Source organism: Corvus cornix, chromosome 3 (assembly GCF_000738735.6).
Source record: "Corvus cornix cornix isolate S_Up_H32 chromosome 3, ASM73873v5, whole genome shotgun sequence".
In the NCBI taxonomy this organism is placed as follows: Eukaryota; Metazoa; Chordata; class Aves; order Passeriformes; family Corvidae; genus Corvus; species Corvus cornix.
The window spans coordinates 30,083,389-30,108,267 of NC_047056.1; the positions used below are offsets into that span (position 1 = coordinate 30,083,389).

General features: G+C 41.3%; 1 protein-coding gene across 1 annotated transcript in view; it reads right to left on the reverse strand.

The window, feature by feature from the left end:
• The window catches only part of GLP1R (glucagon like peptide 1 receptor), an 81,821-nt gene that overhangs the window by 42,257 nt on the left and 14,685 nt on the right, over positions 1-24,879 (reverse strand). Inside the window, exons 2-3 of the mRNA XM_039569725.1 lie at positions 11,044-11,140; positions 9,689-9,799 (exon numbers count right to left, since the gene is read on the reverse strand). Coding sequence (XP_039425659.1) covers positions 9,689-9,799; positions 11,044-11,140 — 208 coding nt within the window. The remainder of the gene's footprint in view (positions 1-9,688; positions 9,800-11,043; positions 11,141-24,879) is intronic.

Here is a 24,879-nt window from a genome sequence, read left to right on the forward strand (position 1 = left end):
ACATCTGCTCTCAGATCTGGACCTCTTGCAGCCGACAAGGCCACAAGAAGCCCTGCTCAGCCCATGCACCAAAAGCACGTCTGGCCCCAAAAGTCATGTGCTTCAGGAGAAAGGAACATCGCTCCACAGTGATATGGCCTCTGCGGAATGTAGGTACAAACAAGCACTCATAAGGAATTCATCCCCACAAGTAGCAAGAGACATATCATCAGTACCACAGGAGCCACCACCTTTTCTGTCAATAGTGACCAGAGGCCACTAAAGATGCAGTTATGTCTGGATTTACTTTCCCTTTACAAAGTCAATCTTTACACCAATCTCAATGACTCTTACCCTCCAACCCAAAGCTGATCGGAAAATCGGGCTCTCTTACACCCTTAAATGGGTAATTTTCCCCAAGTTCTCGATTCCATTTTCATTTCTGCTCAATTTTCATTGCTTGAAAGGTATTTGGATGAACATAAAATTCCTTCAACTTAAACTTCTCTTTTCCTGCCAAGGAGCAATCCTTCCCTTGAGTATTCACTGCCAACGGTACCTCACATTTAAAAATACTTAGAGAGGCCCACTGTCATTCATCAGCCACACCGATGCAATGTTTTCCACATTTTACCCATGCTTTCACTCTGTTTAAAGGAATTGTTTGTGCCCTGCTTCATTAAGCTCCAGGACCGTTACCAGGCAGTTTTTGCATGTGTAAGTCAGTTTTTTGTCTTCAGAAGAAATATTCCGATGAGCACTTGATCCTTTTCTTGCCTACTTCATTTCTGCTCATTCCAATTGTCAAAAAGTAAGTTAGAACCAGAAAGTCATATGAGTCTGAGCAGGCATCAACCGGCATTATTATTGTCATCAAACAAGTCACGTACCCACATTCTCTCATAAACATTGCCCAGAAAAGCTTTATTCTTATTCAAAGAAAAATTAAAGTGATGTCTGGGAATCCTAACAGCTAACATTTGGAGCATGTTTGAGGAGGATTAGACACTTCCAAAATTCATAGCAGGGACCTGGGTCTCTCAGGGAAAATCTAGTCTATGACAGAAAACTCTCGAGGGGAAAGTTACCAATAAAACATGCAAGTAGAAAAGGATAATACCGCTAAACAAATAAAAACTGTGTGCATGATTAAGAAGTGCAATCCTTGTAAAGATTAGTAGTTACAGTTGCATTTGTGAAATGGCATGAAAGGGAGGATATTCTATAATTAGACTACTTATATTCAGACACCTTTTCACTCAGTCCACATTTTTTTGCATGACTACTCCGTCAAATGAAAATATTATAAAAAATTTAAACGCAGACCTACTAACTTCAAGAGGCAAAGACTGAGTTGCCTTTACATAAAGCATTTACTTACATATATATATATATATAGGTATATATGTAGATTGGTTCATATCTTCACCCAAAAATTAACTGAGGGTATTGAAGAAAAAGAAGTAACCTTTAAGATCACTGTCACACCGAAAGCGTATCTGTTATGTGAGAGGACACCCGTAAGGTGGATGTGAGAGGAGCCTTTCCCAACACCCAAGGTGAAGTGCCAGGAATTCCTGAAAAGGGGAGTAAGAAGTGAGCCATTTGGGCAAGTTGCTCTCCACCTATGCTGTTTTAAGATCAGGCATTCGTGTCTTCTCATCTTCTGGGACTTCGGGGGAAAAAAGCCCCAAACAATCAGTATTTTACTAATTAGCAACATTTAAGTGAGCTGAAAGCTAATAACCTGTTTTCAACAAGGCATTTAATTATGTAGCACACACAAGCACTATTGTTTATTCAGACCCTTAATTAGCTCAGTTTACTCCTTGTCCACAACAATGAAAAACTGCAAGTTCTTAGGTGTAAGTAACCTGAAGAAAGGTTTGAGGTCCCTCTGTTTACGAGTGCACTGGTACAGAAAACAAATAAAAGCAAGTAGATAATCACTTCAGTTATGCCAATGTGTAATGAGAGCATAGATGAAGTCTAAGATAATTGTTGAGTTCAAACATATCTAGGTACCTCCTAGACTAGCATGGGCAAGGCACAGAGGCAGTCCAGCTCTTCCTGGCAGCTGGGTCTAATGGTGTTCATTTCTCACTGAAAGGCACTACTCATGGCCAGATCAGCTGAAGAAAACTTCTCAAGCACACACAGAATGAGGCTCAGCTATGTCTTTTCTGAGGTGTGCCTTGACATCCTTGACAGTGCATTTCAAGGAATTACTTTAAACAAAAACATGATACAGTTATAACTAAAAAATTTCTGGAAAACATGCAGTCCTGCCAACTGCTCTAACTCCCACAGACACAGCAAGCCGATATCCTACAGCAAGCTTGTCCAGCATTAATACTATGCCAAGCAGTGCAAAAACCTTAACTCTTCCTAGAAGGTCTCAGGTGACCAGATCTATACTGGACATATGAACATCATGCTCCCATCACACATATGTGCATTTCAGTGTCGGGCCATATGCAAAGTTTCCTGTTCTATAACACACCTGATGTATTTCGGTTGCAGCAGGAGAGGAAGCAGAGCAGAGAGCTTTTCACTGTCCCTACAGAAAGCCACATCTCAGCCCAGCTGGAAGGTCATAAACTCCTGCGCTATTATATGCACCTCAATCTGAAGTTAACCAGCAGCTCATTTAAACAGATGTTCCTTTTTTTTAAGCAAAATTGATAAAACTGAGAATGGCATTGCCACATGGCCCAAAATAAATGCATGTTAATATCTATTCGTTAATGATTTTAAAAATTATTTCGGCCAACAGTCCCTATATCTACCCTTGAGATGAGCAACATATGTTTGAGAGTTCTCTGGTACACTACCAGATGGAGACTGACAAACAGAGGCAGAGGTGAACTTGAGAGACTAAGATTTTTTTTATTATTACTTTAAGCAAACGGAAATTGCCAATTAGCTTGAGACAGCTTTTGGTGCAAGGAAGTATAAATTCTGAATTGCTTACAGGTTAGCAAATGCAAAGAAACATATTTTGCACTGAGAAAGGTCACACCCCTTTTCAGCATTATGGAGAGCTTTCTGGAAGCTTGGTTTTATTAAAGCAAAGAAGGGAAGAAATTTAATAAGTGTCTAATAATCTTCAGAGTATCCAATATTTTAAGTGAAATTTATTTCTTGCACGCAAAAAGACAAGCAGGTACTTTAACTATACACTCACATAGCCATCTGCTGCCTCAGTTTTAAAAGGCTACCTCAAACTGCGAAGCTGGATGATGAAACAAAAAGTGAGAGAGATTAAATCAGACAAGGTTTAACTTGGTCCCTTGAACCAAATGTTCCTGCCGTGCATATAACTTCAAAAACTGTCTGAAGGAAAACTCTCACAGAAATGCCTGCTTCCTCAGCCCTAGGGTTTTCCACAGAGCCCTCTAGAAAGCAACATAGTTTCTTTTGGTCTGCTTTGCACAAGCAACATTAGACCTTCACTGCCACAGCACTGCTATCCACAGGAGGTTTCACAAACAAAAACACCTTTTTTCTCCTGTTTCTGTTTTTTGCTGGTACTATAGCACTCTGTCCCCAAGCTCCCTTCCGCTCTGAGTGTGAACAGTGCGCAAACACAGGCAACTCAGGGAAAGGGAAGAGGACCAGGACACTGGATTTAATCCTGCAGCACAGCAGATGCATGAACAACAGCCCTGAATGACCACGTTTGATAGTAAGGGGCTGAGGGGGGTACTAAACCACATTTAAGAGAAGATTAGCTGCAGAAGCTTTTCCAATGGTCCAGCTACCTCAGCAGCAATGACACAAAATCCTGCTGAGGCAGAAGTGTACATATAATTCTCACCTGGGTCACGGTATGGCAGGCCACAGACCCAAAGCACTCGTGGCAGGCAACACCTTGACAAACACCACCAGGTTCTGTTTCCTTTCTCAGCCCTTCTCCTTGGTGGGCACAACAATCACAGACAGACTTAGCTTGGGAACAGATGGATTCATTTCAACACTTTTGGTTCTCCTGCTTGTGTAGCAGGGAATAAAATCTGCAATATTTCTGTACATGATACCCTTACTATTGTGTAAGTACAATTACAGCTTTTGGGAAAAGAAAGGCACCACACAAGAAGGAAGGTATTAGTTCATGATTTAAACAGCAGCCAGGACTAACTTAGACACTAATGCTGGGTGAGGACTGTGCAGACAATTTCCATGATCTCTGCTGCACCACAATAAGGTTTGCCTGAATCTCATAACCCTAGGGAAATTGCTTTAAACAAGCATAAAATCTCATTGTCAAACTGCTAACGTCTGGTACTTGGCAGTTCCAAGATAATGCCCCACTTCCACCCCAAGCCTCGTGCAGAGCCCACACCTACCTAAAGACACATCAGGAAAAGAAGTTCCACCACCAGAGAGAAAATGAAGAATGCTGGAAAGAGGGTCTCAAATGTAGGTTACAGCAGGGGGAAATGAGAAAGATCTGACCTGGATGTATCCTTGCAACTGAAGGTACTCTGGAGCAGCAACCCAGTCTGATTCTGCACTTCCACACCCCATGTGAAGTGAAGCTCATACAATCTCTGTGACTGGGCAAAATTATTGTGTAAAGGATTGTTGTGGTGCCAGATATCTCCACAATTTAATCAGACTGACCCCATCTCTAGTAGCCAGAGGCAGCCACAAGGTTACTATCAGAGGTCATCTGGTATTACTGCTGGGTTATTCTGCCACCAGAGAGACTTTCAGGTCTCTCACGTCACAGGCTGGAAACCAGTGTTGTTTCCAGGGGTCCCCAGGCTGTACTTTGCCTGATGATCTGGGAGAACAAAGGAGCAGGTGTCACCATTGCAACACAACATCATAAAGAGAGGATAATACAGATAATAAAGTGAATTACAGGAGACAAGTGATTCAACCAAAAGTGAATGACAATGGAAGTTATTAGGTAAAGAAGAAAACTATTTCAAACTAGGAGAAAGGTAGATTTAGAGAGCATAGGGAACTACAAAGCACTGAGGCCTCATGGACAACATCAATTAAGGCATACAAGACATTTGGCCCTTTACCTGGCACAAGAAACATTACAATTTAATGAGACCTTGGTAGTGCAGAAGTCCTCCAAAGGCTCATGTATGGTTGTACTGGAAGGTTTCATGGTAGTACAGACAAATCATCAGGTCTTATGCCTCCCTCCAGGACTGAAAATAATCCAAGGCACTCCTGGGGTACAGCTTCTGGCTTAGTTTCCTCCAAAGAAACAGACACCAAAGCTGCTCAAACGAAATCAGTCACGGCAAGCAGCACAATCAGGGATTGCTTCAAAATTCACTACCATGCCATAGCAAGATACCAACACAGATACTGGCATCAAACTAATTCAGGTGTCAGACCCCTCAAAATTAGAGACAGGTCCTAAGCTGAAACAAAAGCATTCAAATATTTCAGATCTTGAATGGAGATCTGAGCAACAGCCACATCTGTGTTGATGCAAGTCTGCAGCCAGCCTTGGTGCAGCCCAGTGCATGCAGGAGCAACTGATGTGGCAACTGCTCACATAACTCTTGTCTGAAACTGGTACCTCTGGAAGGTTTTTTAATTAAAAAGGATTTAGTGCTATTAAACAATAAAATATCAGAACCCCAGAGGAGGCATAATTGCAAGATGAATTGCGCAGCTCCACAGTTTCCAAATCCACATGGTGTTACTGGCAGCTGGCCTTCAATTAGAAGAAGGTAACAAGAAAAAGCACACAGCCAGTGACAGTGAGGCAAGGTGCCCGTTGTCCCTTAAAGGAGCCCCTACTGCTCCCCTCAGAGCTTCTGCACTGGCTGGGCTTGGAGACAGCTATGGCCCTAGAACTTACCATAACCTCTCTGACTACAATGTGGAAAGCAAGGTGTGCAAAACTCACCTGGTGTAACTTCAATGCTATCATAACCTGAGTGGTCTTCGCATACAGGAGCAAAAGCTTCAACTCCGTCAGCCAGAAGTATATAAAATTTGCCTTCAACAAGCTCTGGCTGTGGTCCAGGATCTGTACTGGCAACTTTGCAGAACAAATCTATTTAACAATAACCTCCCTCCTGCTACTTCAGCATCTCCCCACAAAGACCTGCCCACAGTGGGAGCTGCATAAGAACAAATAAAAGCCAAACAGAGGTAGAGTGAAATAGCTCATACAGATCTGAAAAACTTCTATAGTTTGTTCTTTCAAAGATGTATAAGCAGGCCAAAAAAGCTTTGCTTTGGTTTGGGTTTTTTGGCGGGGGCGGGGTAAGGAAGCAAGGCATGCAAAAGTAAAGCATGTGCTTGTTTTGATAGTCCAGATATTTCACTTAGTATTTTCAAAGCATTTCAAAATAACACTTGAAAACCAAGAAATCTACATAAAGAGAAAATTTCCCTACAGAGCCCTGAACAGAATACTTTGTTTGACCAAAATTAGATTCCCTTCCACGTTCCATTTGCCCCAATGATCCTGTTTCTTGCTGTCAAGAAGCAAGAAAGAGCTCCCTCACTACATGCACAAAGCTATTTTATATGGCACCGAAGGGACACAGATGACTTTATGAACTCCTGCCATGTAGTTACAGCCCAGCAGTGTCTGGGCTCCTCATTTGCTAGGATACCAACCCCTGCACTGTGCTGTGGATGCATTTGCCACCTATTTCTCATTCACTGACAATGATTTAACCTGCACTGAAGCAGAGGATACTCTAAACTTCAGCTGCTTTGGCTTTAAGTGGGATACCGATTACTCAGATACCCATAATAATCTTATTTCATAATTTTCTGTTAAGAAAATAATATAATGACCAGCATACTTGAAGCAGATGAATACTAACACAGCTGCAATCACATCAATCAGGAAACTGATCTACATGAAAGAAGAAGGAAAAAAAAAAAAAAAGACAGACTCAAAGGAATGAGGAGAAGCCCCCACATTTCAGTTGGGTGAAATTCCCAATCTAGTTTGCTGCGTAACTACAGATGAAAAAAAGACTGCAGTGCAGTGCCACTGAAGAAAGATAAGATAACCCAACCTTCAGGGCACATCTCAAAAGAGCACTCAAAAATGAATACAACTATTTCAGTGCAACCTATAATAAAATAATTCCTGTGACAATTCAGGTTTAATTTACTTGCCTGTCACAAAAAAAGTCTGTAGCAGTACAGGCATACATGGTTTCCAGCATAAAATCTTGGTCTAATGTTGTGATCTTTCTTCTATTCAATTACCATGAACATATTCCCAGCCCTCCAAGTCCAAGTACTTGCAGACAGTATGCCAATACAGACTCTTGCAGGGATGCTGACACACCTGCTAGGTAACACAACAAAAAGAAGTCTCAGCCTCAGCATTTCTAAAGAGATCTGACATGAGTGGGACAGTATTGATTGTCTCTGCTGTACTTTATAGGCTACCTTTGCAAGCAGCATTTTCAAAAAGGGATGAAGATGATGTTGCAACCACAAGGGATGTGATCCTGTAAGAAAAAAAATCTTGCAAATGCACCTATTCCTTAGCATCAAAGACCAGTAGGCCCATGCTCTGTGGATTTGTCTTGTGAAAGGTTGCTCTTGAGTCTCTGTACGCACACGAGTCTGAATAGGCATACAGCACTGAACACCAGATTAACTCTCAAGTTTCTCAATGAACAGATTCCTATCTCCCTGCAGTTGCTCGTGTACCCTGAGATAAATGAGCAATCCAAAGACCCAGAGAAAGCACTATTGCTGAACCGTGCCCACAATGCAGACAGGGATTCAGAAGCTGCCACACTGAACGAGTAAGAAGGAAGTCACACCTCAGTGAGCAGCTCTGTGGCATCACGCAGGGACAAGAACTGACTGACATCATGTGCAGTTAGACTAGTGGCACAGCACATACCTGCTGAGCATGTAAAAAGTTCTTCATACCACTTTCAGCCTGCTACTCTGCTAGGCAACCTGCTGGGCCACATCTGCTGCTGAGATATGCAGAAGGGCAGGCTCAAGACTGACAGCCACTAGGACAAGAGTGGTACACAAACAGTAAAAGCTATTAAAGCATAGTTTGCAAAACCTGTAATTCCCCAAGGAAAGCTCCAGCTTTCCAAACATTTACCATGTAAATTCTCCTTCCCATCTCATACTCTGACTGACAGCAACAGAAATTTTTAATACCTGACAATAATTGGTTATCAAAATTTATCATCCTATAAAAAATTAACAGAAACAGAGAATCACAAAACAGTCAACATTGGAATGAGACTCTGGATATTTCCTAACACAGCGAGGAACTAGGGCAAGTTGTTCATGTCTAGTCAGGCTGTGACCATCTTCTTCAAGGACAGAAACTCCAAAACCTCTCTGGGTCACCTGTCCTAGGTATTTGACCAACCTCACAGTAAAATAATTATGTTTAAAGGAAATTTTATGTATTTCAATATGTGAACATACACATTGATAAGATTTCCCCTGAGGCCTTCTCTTCTCCAGGCTGAAGAACACCAGCTTTCTCAGTCTCACCTCATAAGAGACTCTCATTCCTCAATAAATTTCAAGGTCATTTGCTGGACTTGTTCAAGTAAGTCCATGTCTCTCTCATACTGGGGAGCCCAGAACTGGACAAAGCACTCCAAATGTGTCACACCCCCTAGAGTAGGGGGGAAGGATCATCCTTTTGAGCTGCCAATGATGCTTTTCCTAATACAACCCAGGAAGCCATCGGTGTCCTTTGCCTCAAGGGCCTCAGGCAGGGCTTGGCGTGAGTGCTTTGATGCTGGACAAGTGCTGTTGTGAAGAAAGTCACCTCCAACCCAGTCAGACTAAGTTTCATCTCCACCCCTTATTTCATGCTATGTGTATTAATGCCCAGGTCCTACATTATGCAATACATTTAAGTAATCTTTGACTGTCCCATCCCTTTTCTTTGTCATTCCTGATATCCCCTCATACCAACACTTACAACATGTTCTCCATACTTACACCATACACTTAGCACCCATCAATCAGAATTATATATTATCATTAACTAATATCCTCTGCCCTTTTACAGAGGCCAAAGCCAATTCTCCACACCACTGTAGCTGGCTAATAAACTTTCATTTAGACCTCAAAGCATAGAAAGGTCTTCACAAAGAACAAGTTGTACAAGTCACTGGTTTGAAAGACAGAATGCTAGACAAAGTGATCTAATACACCTTGCCTTCAAGTGTACATGCACTTAAGGGTGTAAAATCTAAAGGTGACATTCAGTCCTTCATAGAAGAAGTCTTTACAACCAATGACAATGCCTTCATCTCACAGCATTCTGAGAAATAAATTTATCCCAGGAAGCAGCACAAAACACTTTCATTTTAGACTTTTTTGTCTGTATCTTCTACAGGATGACGTACCAGTTACCTTTGTTACTTTTATCTCAGCTTTCCAACTAAGCCATTATCACTGTTAGATAGCCTTCAGCAAGCACACAGAGATAAGTTATTAATAGTCACCACTATCCAAGCAGCAAAACCAGATGAGAGCAAAAACCATCCAAACTAAACGCAACCTTTAAGAAGTCTGTTCTCTCATTTTCATCTTCTCCTGCTAAACAGAGATAAAGAATGTATCATACTAATATCCATCCCTACTTTTATGTTACACAGCACCGACTGCACTCACAGCCGTTTAAGCCAATCTTGTCCTTGCTAAGATCGTGCAAGGAAAATAGGATTGGTTTAAAGCTGTGCCTATAAGGAAAGACTCTTACCTGCATTAGCCCAGGGAAGATACCAGGGGCAGCTGACATTCACATAGGTACCAGGCAGTCCATCTGGCCAGCAGGCATAATCATCAAACGTTCTGTTGCAGAACTTGCCTTCTGCAGAGAGAGGGAAGGGAGGGTCATGCCACTGCCTCGTACTAATACAGCAAGAAGGAAAAGACTGAAGAGCAGAATGTAAGAGGAAATACAGACACAAGCATTTAAGCTCTGATGTGGAATTATATGACATTTATTTATCCAAAAGAGATAATCTTCACACAGGAAACTGTTGTTTCAGGGAGGAAGTAAGGAACAGATTAGGGTCTTGCACTGAATTGACAAGAAAGTAATGGATTGGTATTAATTTACCTATCTTTTCTTTTTTACACCCTTACTTGTCCCAGTTTAATTTAAAATCATTTTTGCTATGAACACTAAAGATAGTAATTCTTCAGAATGGTTCAAAGTCATGCAGTTGGGAAGTCTACTATAATATATAGGTCCACCAATGAAATACCCACACACAACCATAACTTTGCATTACAGCTTAATCAACATGAGAATACTTCAACTTTAGTTTCATTAAACTGTCATTCTTAGAGGGCAGCACTCAACTGCTCAACAGAATAATGCAGCAGAGGGAGATGGATGTGTCCGTGCCACTGTCATCAGCTACTGCTCTCACTCTGACATAATAATGTAGTTAAGACAAGGAATATTAACAGTTTTGAAATAATTCTTCACAGGCACAACCTTAGACCCATCTTCAGTGTGTCACAAAAGCACTGAAGCAGAGGACAGGCTCCATGGTATCCAATTGTGAGCATCACTGACAAATCACCACTTGTCCTCTGAACACCATGATGCTGGCACATCACAGATGCTCTCAGCACGTTACAGCAGCTCAAATGCTAAGACAAGCTACATTCTCTTTCTCCTTAAGTCGCATGCTTTTTTTCCAAAGCCATTTCAGCATTTTACAATGCTGAAAATAATTTATACCAACTTTACAACCCACAAACTCCTAGTTCAATGTGAACAGCATGGTCCCAGATTTCCTAACACCTTGACCCCTAAACAAGTTTCAGGTCTATTACATTAGTGGCTGTTTGATATGGTACAGCTACCACTTGCCACTCTGTAACACTCTGGACCTAAGGACAAACATCTTTACAATGAAATTGCTCCATAAAATGCTTCCTCTAGCAGAGGGAAGAGTCCCACAGAGAGCAGGCAGGAGCAAATGGGATAAAGAAGCAATGGACCAGAAAGAAGTATTTGCAAGTTCATAGTCACTCCCTTGCTACTGTTATCATGCATTTTAAAAATTAATACATCCTATCCCTACCAAACCAGCTTACCTGCCACAATGGGGGGTGTCTCATACAAGTATTTCTGGCACTGGAGCTGATACTCCTTCCATTTTTGCACAACCTCAGAGAGGGATCCATCTGAACTCTGAAAGAGAAATCACAAGTCTCAGACATTTCAGGGATTTAAACTGTAGCGTTTTTCATGCAGAATGAGTAGGTGAGTGTGAAAATGACTACAAAAAGCCAGAACAGCACTGCTTATCACAAAGGGTACAAGATGATGCTATGTATTTGCCTAATTTCAACCAAAAAAATCCCCTTCTACTTGCACCATGAGGAAACAAAAACCCCACAAACTATACTGTGTCCTTACTGAAACCCAAACTGAGCTAGCCTTGCTCTCTTTAACGTGCCCCAGTTGTGTGATTTATTATCTCATGAAAAGACAGGGACAGCAGTAAGTCCTTTATTAGTAGAGGTTTTCTTTCCAACAGAAGTATTTCTGCTTCCCCATAAATGAAAACAAGGTAATTCACTGTATTCAGTGGATATTGCCCAAGCATTCTTCCAAAATGTGGATGAAAGCTTTTCCATTTTATTTTTTCTTTGATGCTTTTCCCTGCATCCTGCATATTTTTCCCGAAACTGCAGAAAGATGTGGAACCTCCTTTTTGCACGTTTTGACAGGCTGCAGGTTCCACCATCAGCTACCCCAAGTAGTGAGGGGGCAGTGGAAAAGTACGTACAAACTTCACCTGAGGACAAAGGAAATTAGCCATTATTAGAATGAACAGCTAACTCAGGGCTGGCTGCTCACTCAACCCTAGCAGATGTCCTACCTGGCTCACAGAGATCCAGCTTTACTCGCTGCATTTGAGTAGAGACATTACTCCTTCTCCCCCCATCTTTGTATTTGTATACACCAAGTTTAAACATCCGGATTAGGGGGCTGTAAGTCATCAACAATGCAGGTAACTCAGCCTTCTTGTTCCAGAGAAAGGCTCACGGATGTCTCAGACATACAATCAACAGTATGAACCTAATGGTACAACACACTAATGCTGCTGAGTGGAAGGAAGTTCATTTAATCCCAGATATCAATCAGTTTATTTAGTGAAGCATGAGGGTAAATAATCCTTCCAGTTTTACCCTCCCAGCTTCAACTGCTAATTTTTGTTTTCCACTTGTGCTTCTAAACCTTTTTCAGATGGTTAGAATAAAACTAGAGTATGGGAAGAATTATTTTAAAATGAAGAAGTAATTTTAAAACTCTACTGCATTTCAAGAAAGTCAAACTGAACCCTGTCCACTACAACCAGTATGACTAAAATTTAGACACCAATGCAATCACCTTGGTATAAAAGAGCAGAACAGACCAGACCTCTCAAGTCCTCTTCTTTTATATTCTTCCCATTAAAAACTGTTTGAAAAGAAATAAACCAAGCACTATATGCATAATGCTTCTGCCTGGATTAGCCCACTACATTTAACTACAAATATGGTCTTGCATATGCAATGAAAAGTACAACATTTAGTAAATACCTGTGTTATGTTTCAAGAGTAAGTACCTATTACTTAACTTGTAGCTAGGGCGGCTTCACCGCCGTAATTTTAGAAGAATTTAGTCAGGTCCCCCTGAAGTCAAAACAAGCACAAGCCTGTGGATCTTGGAAACTCTGACCCTGTTTGCCTGATTTAAATCACCTTATCTATGCCAATAAATGCTGCAAAGTCTGTCTATTGTAAAACAAATGGATTCTACTGAATGTATCTATGGAAAAACAAACCCATAGCATAGTGACCTATGCTCAACATACCTGAAGGGGAAAGAAAACATCACCTGAATTAGGTCTACAGGTGCGTGTAGAGAAACAGATCATCAGTAACTAAAACGCCATTTACATATCCACGTAGGCTGAGTAAGGATAGATGACCTGAATACAGGGAGAGAAACAGTTTTCAAACTTAAGTTTCTCTCAGGCCATCTTTGCGAAGTGACTTTTAGGTTATATATCTTTTAGAATCAGAGAATCATTTAAAGGTCTTCATTTTACAAGGGTGGTAAATTGAAGTTACACAAGACTGTTTCACTATCCTCTCATCACCAGGTTAACAGTCTAATAAAGGAATTAAAAGGAACATTTCCAGGATGAACTCTTAAATTACAATTCAGTACAATTTCAGAAGTTACTAAACATCACGCATCTTCCCAAAAAGTAACTATTGATCAAGCATGTGGATGACTACATCAAGTTAATCCAAATTCAGCTTTTAAAATCATTGTAAGATATAGATGCATACAGAGTTTCACTTAGAAACAAGACTCTACCTTTTAAAATATCTTGAGAATATCCGAAAACAGCTTGCACTAAAAAAATTAGCTCTTTTGGAGTCAGGAAGCTTTTAAGTAATTTTTCTAAAACAAGCTTTCATCTATGGCCTTCATGAATGCAGGAACAACCAGCTTTAACTACAGCTTAAAAGCAAGCCTCTATCCCATCATTTAATGAAAGTAAAAGCATTCTACTTATACTGGTTTTTCACAATGTGAGAAGACAACTCTAAGAAAGAGATTAGCAAACTGTAAGAGTGAAATAATGAGACATGCCTTTCTGTGGAGATGACCTATTTGGTAGACCGTTTTCTATTATCTACAGTGTGTTGCAATAAGACAATCAAATATAAATTCTAAGACAATCTAATTTGTTCTCTCTATGCAACAGTTCACTGTGGTTCAGCTAAATACTGTGGTTTGTTATCAGACAAATTGACTTAAACCTGATTTTAACATATGCTAATTCCTATTTCTCAGAGCTTATGGCCCACATGAACAAGAATCACAAGTTACACAGTGCCACAGATTCGCCATGTAAGTAGTTACTCAAATATGAGATACTGTCTTTTCTTGAGAAGTTATTTAATTCCTTCTGCAACAAAGCACTAAATGAAAGTATACAAGGCCAAGGTTCCTGGGTCAGCTCCTAAAATTTGGAGCAAATGGAAAACATATAGCTTCATTAAACTCAGAACTATATTTTCATTGTTGAAAGCATCTAGTTGTGGGTTTACTCTGGGGATTTTTCCTCTTATATTCAACAATGGGTGCAAAAAATAGCAGCAGTTTTGCTGTGGTGAAAATATATCACAGAAGCTTAGCAGAGGAGAAGATGGAAACACAGCTGACTGGTTAAGGGGGAAAAGTCAAAGACATGAATGGATGAAAGATGTTAAGGAGGTGAGTGACAATGCAGCCTGAGGAGCATGAAACAAATGCAGAAAAATTAGGACAATCAAGAGGACAGGACAGGAGACTCTCAGTGCACGCATACAATTAAGTACAATTAGTCTCTAGTAAGCACACTCTAAGTTAGCATATTTAACAGTCTGAAGACAGAATTCCCTACAAATCCTTAACACCTTCATAAGAAAGCCCCTTTCATTTGTCTTCATAGGCCCTACTGTAAAAGTAAGCATTTTAATCACTTTTCAACATCTTTGAAACTATTCCTGCTGAAATGAAAACCAGCATCCACACAGATACAAGGTGATCAATGCCACAAAAGCAATATTCTAATACAGTGAAATCTGAGCACACAGGGTCTAAAGCCTCCAGGCAAAATGTACCGTGAAATGGCATTAAAGTGGAAGGGAGAGTTCTCAGAGCTTCAGAAGCAACTGGTGACTCCTGGGATTATCTTCTCTCTTCTCCCACCACCACATATAAGGTCTCACATGCAATAGAGTGAGAAATTCCTCCTTCTATTTGTATTTCTTTTGCCTTTGCTTGTCTATTTTTAAACAGGAACACTCTTATTACAACTCTTTCATGTTTTTAATATTTCAGGATAACAAGCAAGACTTTGCCTTGCTGCTAAAGGCTCACATGTAATGTTACAATCACTGGGACCTCCAAATTGCTAATCTTAATCTTCAAAAGCAAAAGATAAGCAACCTGGCATTGAGCAACAGCTTGGCATGGCCTTGGTATTCTTCCCTTGGGTAGTAATGCTGGCATCTCTACCTTGTGAGAGGAAGATTCAGATTATATTTACTGCCTTTTAGCTCAGAAGGGCACTAGTGAGTTGCTTTTAAACTTCACTGCCCTTTTTGAAAAGCCCAAAGCAACACATTATTTCAAGGCTATTCTCCTCAGGAGCAGCACAGCAACTAAGTCCAAGATAGGTGAAGACTACACACTACCAGCCTTATGCTCCTTCTGACTCATAACATTCTTTCACATATAATACACATCTTATTAAATCATCCTTTATGTAACATAAGCTACAGGTCTGCATCAATACATCAGTGCAGAGCAGAGCAGAGCAGGACAATCCCCTCCCTTGCCTGGCTGGCGATGCTGTGCCTGCTGCACCCCAGGACATGCTTGGCCCTCCTGGCTGCCAGGGCACTGCTGACTCATGTCCAACTTTCCGTCAACCAGAACCCATGGCATTGCTTTCCTCAGTCTGTCCATACTTCCAGGGTTGCCTCATTTCAGGTGCAGAATTCAGCAGTTTCCCTTGTTGAACTTCATATGGTTGGTGATTTCCCAGCCCTCTGATTTGTCAAGGTCTCTGCAGGGCCTCTCTCCAATCAACAGCTCCTCCTAGTTTTCTACCATCTGCAAACTTGCTTAGTATCCCTTTCAGTCCTGTGTCCAAGCTGTTTATGAAGATGCTGAAGAGCAACGGGCCAAGGATGGGGCCCTGTGGAACCCCTCTAGTGACAGGTCCCCAGTCTGATGTCAATTCATTCCCTGTAACCCTTTGTGCCTGACCTGTGAGCCAGTTGCTCACCCATCACATGATGGGTTTATCCAGCTGTGTGCTCAAACTTTTGTGCAAAACGATCTGTGAGAGATGAGATCAAAAGCTTCACTGAAATCCGAAAGGGTTACATCAACTTTCCCTTGATCGACCAGGTGGGTTACCTGGTCATAAAAGGAAATCTGATTTACTGGTGCAGCCTCACCTTGAGTATTGTGTGCAGTTTAGGTCACCACGATATAAGAAAGACATTAAACTATTGGAGAGCATCCAAAGGGCTGTGACGATGGTGAAGGGCCTTGAGGGGAAGCCGTGTGAGGAGCAGCTGAGGTCACTGGGTCTGTTCAGCCTGGAGGAGACTGAGAGGAGACCTCATTGCAGTTACAGCTTCCTCATGAGGGGAAGAGGAGGGGCAGGCACTGATCTCTGCTCTGTAGTGACCAGTGACAGGACCCAAGGGAATGGCCTGAAGTTGTGTCAGGAGGGTTAGGTTGGATGTGAGGAAAAGGTTCTTCACCCAGAGGGTGTTTGGGCACTGGAACAGGCTCCCCAGAGAAGTGGACACAGCACCAGCCTGACAGAGTTCAGGAAGTGTTCGGGCAATACTCTCGGGCACATGGTGTCATTCTTGGGATAATGCTGTGCAGGGCCAGGAGTTGGACTCAATGATCCTTGTGGGTCCCTTCCAGCTCAGCTTATTCTGTGATTCTGTGAATAAAAGTCAACACAGTGGTCACCTAATATGTTTATTGAATTCATAGCATGGACATAAGCTTGAATTTACAGTTTTGTCCTAAAATCACAGCCCAAATGGCACAGAACACAACACTACCACCCCACAAAGATTTGCTGGAGTCCAATATCATCTTGCATTTATTGGGATGTTCAAGAAAGAATGATTTCCAGGTTTCAAGCTTAGATGAATTCATTTGTTTGGGGCTTAAGTATAGCCACCCTCCTGAAAGTGCTTTCCCATGCAGCAAGATGCTTCAGCTTGCCACAAGAGCATTCTGGGAGCAGAAATTTAAAAACAGAGGCTGTAGCACAGCAGAACTCTGCAACAGCACTAACCATTCACAGAACAAATTTATCTCCCCCTGAAATTTGTCATCACATTTCTCCAATTCTAACTTGAAGTAAATATGAAAGCACATGACTGGAAGGATGCTGTTACTATACCCCCAAGCCCATCACTCAAGATCAAGATTCAGTTTGTCTGGTATTACTACAAACTTGTCAAGCTGCTCCAACCACTTGTTTCTAAGAACAGTTATGTTTCCTCAGCTGTTGTGAAAAATAAAAATCCAAACTAAACACTAAGCCAAAACACCCAGTACTGAACTTGGTATTAACAGAGTCCTTTGAATCACTGTTCACCCCATGATAAAACAATTCTGTCGAGGATCAGTCCTTCAAGTACAATGCTTCTGGAAGACCAAAAAGACATTCTGGAAGGGTGTTAGTGTGGGAGAAGGCTTTATTGTTCAACCCTCACTCTCCCAAAGAGATGATATTCAACCCAATTTTATAACTATTTAGTTCAACTTCCGTGTAATAAGTTAATCTAAATCCACTACATGCAACATCTCACAGTTCAGTTACTCTCCTTTAAGAACTGAAGCTATGCCAAAGAAGAAGGTACATCAAAAAAAATTATGTCTCTACTATAGGTAATTCAAAAGTAGTATCATTAAAGGTACCCTTTTACAGAGATCATAAATTAGATCACACTTTAGGACTGACATTCCCTAGATTTCTGTATTTATCACATTCTCTTGCCACATTATGTTGCCCAGTATCAAGTTTAATGTACTCATTTGACATTATGCAACACTAAGTGACCCTCTGAGATAAAGTCATTACTCTCAATCCCTTCTGTAGGGCTGCTTGACTGATCAGATGATATAATATTAATTATGCTTCCCAACTCATATTTTACAAGATACTTTGTCAGTGGTTGGATCACTCTGTACAAATTCCTCACCCTTCCGAAAAAAACAAACAGGATCAAAACAACTTATCATTCAGAGGGAAGCCAGCTTCTAGGAGCTTTTCCTGTAAATACTTCTGTTCCTTAGTTACTAATGACCAATTATTTCAGAAGCTCAAGAGCGCCAGAAAAAGAAACCTTTCAGCATCCTCCCTGCTAGTGAAATGCAACAAATGAGCTTCCTCAAAAGGAGCTACCAAATTCAGGGAGAAACTCCCTGGTGACACCTGCCAGCTGTTCTTGCTCTCAGGCTGCAGCAGCTTAGTACTCACAAGTCCTTCAAGAAAAACAAAAAGGTTCAGGACTCCGATAAAGGCAAATCTTGAGAACAGTGTTTCACTGTCTGTCCAAGCATGGAAACCTCTCTGTTCTGTCACTCACTTCAAGTTTCATGACATTAAGCTTTGGAACTCAAAGCTGCAAGAGGAAGCTCTCATCAGACACACACGATCAATGCACAGAAAAGACATTCCTCCGTCTGCCTCTTCAGAGCTGCTCAGCCCAAATTTCTTTTTCTTTTGGTGCTGTTTGTTGCTGTTGTTCTGTTTTTTTTAAACCAGTGGCTGAATCTCAGCATTACCCTCTCTCTCTCAGCTGAAAATAACCAGTGCACCACATGGTCCCTCATGGCCTGCCTGCCCTCATTCCTTTTTCTTTTTCCTTTTACACACCTGCACAGCTTCAGAAGAAAGGTTTGGCTGGGCTCAATTCCACAGCAGCCTATAACAGCACCTATAAGCGCATTTATCACCACCACCCCGTTCCCCTCTCCCACCCTCTCCATTCTTAAGATGTGTTCTTACTAGATCAAGGAAAAAAGAATAAGCACAGGTGTCTCCTAAAGGTCCGGAAATGCAGAATGCTTCTGCACAGAATCTCAGATAAGGCATTTTAAAGAACAAAAGCAAAACTGATTTGAGGCGTATTCCTGTTTCTTGGTACTTCTGCACAGGGAGCTCCCAGTTCAGCTGACTGATTGTTCCACAAATCATTCCAAATACATAAACTGTCCGAGCAGGCAGGAGAGTTCAGCCCTAACCACAAGGATTTCCATTCCAGGACCAAACACTCCAGGTCTGTCCTGGGATCTTTCACTTGTGCTTTGAAAATAACCAGTTTTCCCAACCCTGAAATTTTTGTTTTGACAAGGTGCATCTCAATGAGAAAAATATCTCTTGGCCCCTATCATTTTCTGGATCAAGACATTATTTGGCATTCAGAGACACAGATGTCAAAGCAAACTTACAAAGACCTAAATCAACTTGCATAGTATACAGTTTCAAAATAAAGGGAATAAAGTAAAGCGTAATATTTCAGCATGCTACAAAATTTAGCATCATCTAGAAACATAAATAAATAAAACCAAACTCCCGTAGGTCAAGTATGATAGTCTGAAAATGTGGTGCAAACCTCTGCTCATAGGGTTCAAGTTTCTAATATTTCTGTCTCCAGTGACGGACAGACCTGAGACAAGAACAGTTACCCGCAGAGTTTTTCTGTCCCATGCAGAACTTTCCCAGCCTGGAAAGATTTTCGTCCTTGGTGACTGTAGGACTCATGAATCTTTATGCTCACCGTTGAAGCAGGTACACATTTAGATTGGCAGCTGCTGTTACCAGAAAATGTTACCTTCATTACAATGTCTTTCATCCTTTCTGGTAAGTATTCCTGTCAAGGATGTACTACATGAGCCACTCAAAAATGCCAGAAGAAAACTACTGAGCAACCACGCAGAGGGACAGAAGAAAAATGCAAAATTCAGAAGCAACTATAACTCACAAATTCTTGGAGAGAAGAACTCAGTCCAACAATTTTAGTGGGAGACAGCATACAGCACTCATGAGAATTACATTATCATACAAGGAGATTTTACTGTGCATTGCAAATCTAGACATACACTTCTGAAGTGCTCTTTAGCAGAGGACTTTTATTGATGCAGTTGTACAACAGAGCAAGCACAACATAATAGTTGAAAATGTATTTTTAGACAGATACACAAGGTATAGCTCTGGAAACATTAAGGAATGAACAAAGGCAAAGCTGAGAACACTGCAGAAGCTACAAAGCTGATGATGAGAACAGCACTTCATATCTACCCTTACAGATTTAGAAACAAAATTCAGCCTAGGCTACTGGAAGAGCAACTCATCATTTCATTAAAAATTGTGTAGTAACACAGAATCATAGGATGGTTTGGGTTAAAAGACATTTAAAGATCATCTAGTTCTAATACCCCTGCTATGGTCAGGGACATCTTTCACACAGATCAGGTTGCTCAGAGCTCGATCTAACCTGGCCTTGAACACTTCCAGGGATGGGACATGCACAACTTCTTTGAGCAATCTGTTCCAGTGGTTCACCACAATAATGCTCATACAAAGTAATTTTTTCTATCTAAAATCATTTTACCCTCCTTTAGTTTAAAACCACTACCCGTTGTCCCATGACACTACAAGCCCTGGTAAAAAGTCTCTCTCCACCTTTCTTATAAGCCCCATTTAAGTATTGAAAGGCCACCATAAGGTCTCCTCAGAGCCTTCTCTCCTCTGGGCTGAACTATCTGAGTGCTCTCAGCCTTTCTTTGTAGAAGTCTCAGATCACTTCCACAGCCCTCTTCCAGACCCAGTCTAACAGGTCTATTTCTTTCATTTATTGGGGGACCTCACAGCTGGATGCAGCATTCCAGGTGGGATGTCACAGGAACAGCAGAGGGAGACCCCCTTCCCTCACCCTGCTGGCCACAGTTTTGGATGCAGCCCAGGATACAGCTGGGTTTCTGGGCTGTGAGGGCACACTGCCAGCTCATGTCCAGCTTCTCATACACCAGCACCCTCGAGTCCTTACCTGCAAGGCTGCTCTTGATCCATTCTCCACCAAGCCTGCGTGGATACTGATGATTCTCCTGATCCTGGTGCAGGACCTTGCACTTGGCCTTGTTGAACATGGGCCCACTTCTCAAGCCTGTCAAGGTCCCTCTGGATGGCACCCCTTCCCTCCAGTGAATCCACTGTACCACTCAGCTTAGTGTCACCTGCAAACTTGCCAAGAGTGCACTCAATCCCACTACCATCTATTAATAAAGACATTTAAAAGCACTGGTCCCAGTACAGACACCTGAGAGACATCACAATCATGTACTATCAAATGGAACAGAGGGAAAATGAGGGATATATATGGTTAAAAAAAGCTGAGGAGGTTTAGGGTGGAATTCAAATGCCTGATCATAGGTACCTATAGTTCCCTTCACCATAGATGTGTCCCTTGTGTTGTCTCCTGCCACACCTACAGGTACAGGCTTCCCCTGTATCCTACATCACATCCATTAGTCCCATACAGGGTCTTGAATACTGTAGAAGTTTTGAGCAGCTCTAGATGCCTACATTTGGACAACTGACTCATCTCTAAGCTGCTCAAGCAAAACAAACTAAAGAACATCTGTCAAAGCTGGACTTCTGGCCCCTCTTGCAGAGGTTTAAAATGCATTTAGTTAAGCTTTTCCTTAGGACATACTGAACCCAGCACATTTAAAAGGATCTTTATCTTATGCTTATAACTGGTTGGTTTCTCTGTACCCCAGTAATTGGCCGGTCCCAGAGCTGGATGAGCAGAGGGACACACTGAGCTGGCAGTTCCACAGAGCCATGGAATTGCAAAACTTGAGTTTTCAAGTTAAAAAAAAAAAAAAAAAGTTACCACCAGAAAAAAAAAAAATCACCACCAAAAAAAAACCTAAGAGTAATCTTCCTCACAACCTCAGGGACTGAATGAGCATCATTTCATTGTAAATAATCTGTATTTTCACTAGGCAGGAAAAACTCTAAATCTTTTCACTTTCCATACCAAAACATCCCAAAAGAGTTAAGCTCCCCCAGCTTTTCAAATTACTATTTAACAGTCACTCTTCTTAAAGACCTGTGGTGCAGAGTGTAGCTATTTTTTCCAAGATCACAAATCCTGTAGCAATGTAAGCCTGGTCATCAGTTTGTCATACCATCACTGCAATCCCTGCAATAAGCTCAACAAGAAGAAAAAACAAACAACCAAATAAATCAGACAAATTAACCTTCACAAACCTTTTTCTCTCTGAAAGCATTCCCATCTACACTTATTTGTAAACAAACTTAGCTCTCCAGTTAAAAAAATACTCAACAGAAAAACAATCACCACAAAGCTATTTTAAAAACAACACCACACACAAACCCAAAAACTGCTCTATATAATTTCATGGGTTCTGCATCTACTATCGTTTAGAGATTGCCAGAGTAGAATGCAATCAAATCTGTATTGCTTTTAGGTCCTAGTTGAGGGTAGTAGTTTATTCCGATTTTAACAAACGCAAATTAAGTCCCTCAGCAGCTCATTGTCACACTGGCTCAAGGTTCACTGTCCCATTATCTGCCGTGTGCCTCGTCCCTGCCAAGGCAGTTATATGTAGCACCTTCACAAATTGCCAGCGCTTTCATCAATAGTTATGACACATTTGAGGGCAGAGCATACAGAGAAGTTCTGCCAGCAAAGCTCACCAGACGTCATCTGTTTGCCTTCCAAATCCTAAAAAGTAGAAGTGCTTGACAAATTTATCCAGAAGAGATTTACTTCCCAGTTTTCCTGCAATCCCTCTGAGCCAGGGAAGCTGACTACAGAAGTACAGACAGGTCAAGTTGAATCACAGACTTTCCTTACTCTAGGACTGCAAAGCAACTTATGAACCACCCTATTGCTACAGGAATCAGCTCAGGTCTTTCCTCAAATCCGCTGCATTAACCTTGCATATCAAATATTCAAATACTAATATGCAGTCCTTCTTGTGCAGTCAGTGCCAGGATCTCTGGCTACAGCTGAATCAGTAGCAAAGGATCTATGCATTAGCTTTGCAAGGCAACCCCACAAGCTACAATGTTTCTGTCCCCAAACAGTAACAGAAGAGAGGAACTCAGATGCAAGATCTAACTTCTATTTTTTCAAAAGTTTATCCCTACCCCATCTTCAGGCCACTTCTAGCAGGCTTTGATCTTCATGAGTTGGGATCTCATTACATTATTTTCTCAATACACAGGCAATCAGTGTATTCTCCTCATTCACTATCCTCACCAGCCCCGGGGCTGGATCTTACTTCTTTACTTCAGTCAGATAGCTTGAAAAACAGTCATAACTCTCCACAGAAATCAGCCTGCCTCCACCTCATTCCTTCTTTCCTTCCCTTACTCTCAGAGGTATATGCAGCTAAAGAGGACTGTGGTTTAAGCTACAGAAGTGAACTGCAATTGTGCTAATGTTAAAGCTGACGGGACTTCCATTTCTTGCCCCTTTTCCTTGGGGACACTTTCAAAATAAAGGGGAAGGCGAGCAACAGAGGAAGACTGCTGTTCCAGCTGTAAGCACACTTGTTTTCAGAAAGCAAGAGACAGGATAAAGCCCAACGGAGAATCAACTTAGTAAAGCAAGCAAAGAAAAACATGCAGGGAGCTTCAAGTAAGCTATCCAGCCTGGACAAACGGAAACACAAGAGAGAGCTGCCCCTCCAATCAAGTCTCCAAATTATTCATTTTGTGGAAGGTAAAGTTGTGCACAAAGCTTCCCCTCCCCTCAGCTCCAATTTTAAAAGCACTGAGGGAAGCAGTGACCATGCAGTAATAAAGCTGAAAATGGATAGGTCACTTAAAGGAATTACACTCATTCCATGTTAGTACTTTCACAGCTACATATTTCCCCACCAGACATTAACCTTAAATCAAGCAGCACTTGTAGGAACAGAATACATTCCCAGAGAAGATGCTAGAGAAAAAACTGAGGAACTTAAATAGCAGAGGCTTGGCTTGACAGGTATTTTCAGAAGAAAAGTTTTCTTTCTGAGTGAACCTGCTCTGCAAAAGACTTACATTTTCATGTCAGCTCATCCTTAAAATGTACTTTTGAAGCACTGATAGCATACCTATCAGTATTTAAAGCAGTATAAACCAGCACCACTGCTGAAAGCAGTGTTTTCTCTGTCCCCAGAGAAAGGTGGTGATTTTCTCCCCCATGCCTCACTCCCCTTTTCTCCTTATGCCTTATGATGCACTCATACCATCAGCAACCGCAAGCCCAACAGCCTTACTCTCAGAGGTAAAATTAAGCAGGAAAAATATTTGACAGGCTAAGTGTTGCTGTGAAGCAGAGACAAATGCAGCACAGCTCACAGGGAGACATAAGAATACTCTTAATTTTCCACCATCTTAGAATTGAGTAGTAAGTAAAATCCTGGATAGCATATAAACTGAATTACCAGTATCAAAATGTTAAGCTAGGAGTCAAATGTATTAAAATGTATTAAAAGAAGCAAAGACTTGAGGACTTCAACAACAGTCCCCCTAAATTTTCGTCATCTACACTCCCTACCACACAGGTCATGATTTTTCATCTTTTGCAACCATGGTGACCTTGAGGCCAAAGGACTCACATGATAAACTCATCAATTTCCCACACAGCACCTTCTGGAGCCTCACAACAATTGCTGCATCCACCTCACACATGCCAGCTTGGCCAGAAAACACCATTCTGAAACAGATCTAATCTTGATTTGAAGACCCCAAGTGACCGAAAATCCACTGCACACTTAGGCAAGCTGCTACTGTGGTTGATCACCCTCAGTATTGAGGTCTTCACTTATTTTGAGTCTGAGTAAAATTAACCACGCAAATGACTTTGCTTAAGAGCAACTACCTTGCAAAACATGAAGTATGTCACAATAATTTTAATTAATAAGATCGATCTGAAGTAATTAAAATTGTATCTGCCTAAATTTTCCCACAGTAACAGGTTGGTTAATATTTACGAGGTTAGATAATTTTTCAGTCTTTTCACAATACTGGTGGATGAGTATCAGATTAAAAGGTTAAGAAGTACAGAGAGAAACTGAATTTTTCAGACTGTTACCATTAGGTACTGCCACACTGTTGTGGAGCCCTGCAAAGGAGAGTCCAGGCTCCTCCACCCCACTGCCATTAAGTTGGTTTCTGATAAAGAAGCCAGTAGTCCCTTAGCCTCAGATTATGCAGACTTGTTAGAGAGTTTTATCTTCATTAGCATTTTTGAAACTGTTGGTTTGTACTTGTTGCCACCACTTCCATTTCCTACAAGAATGGTTTA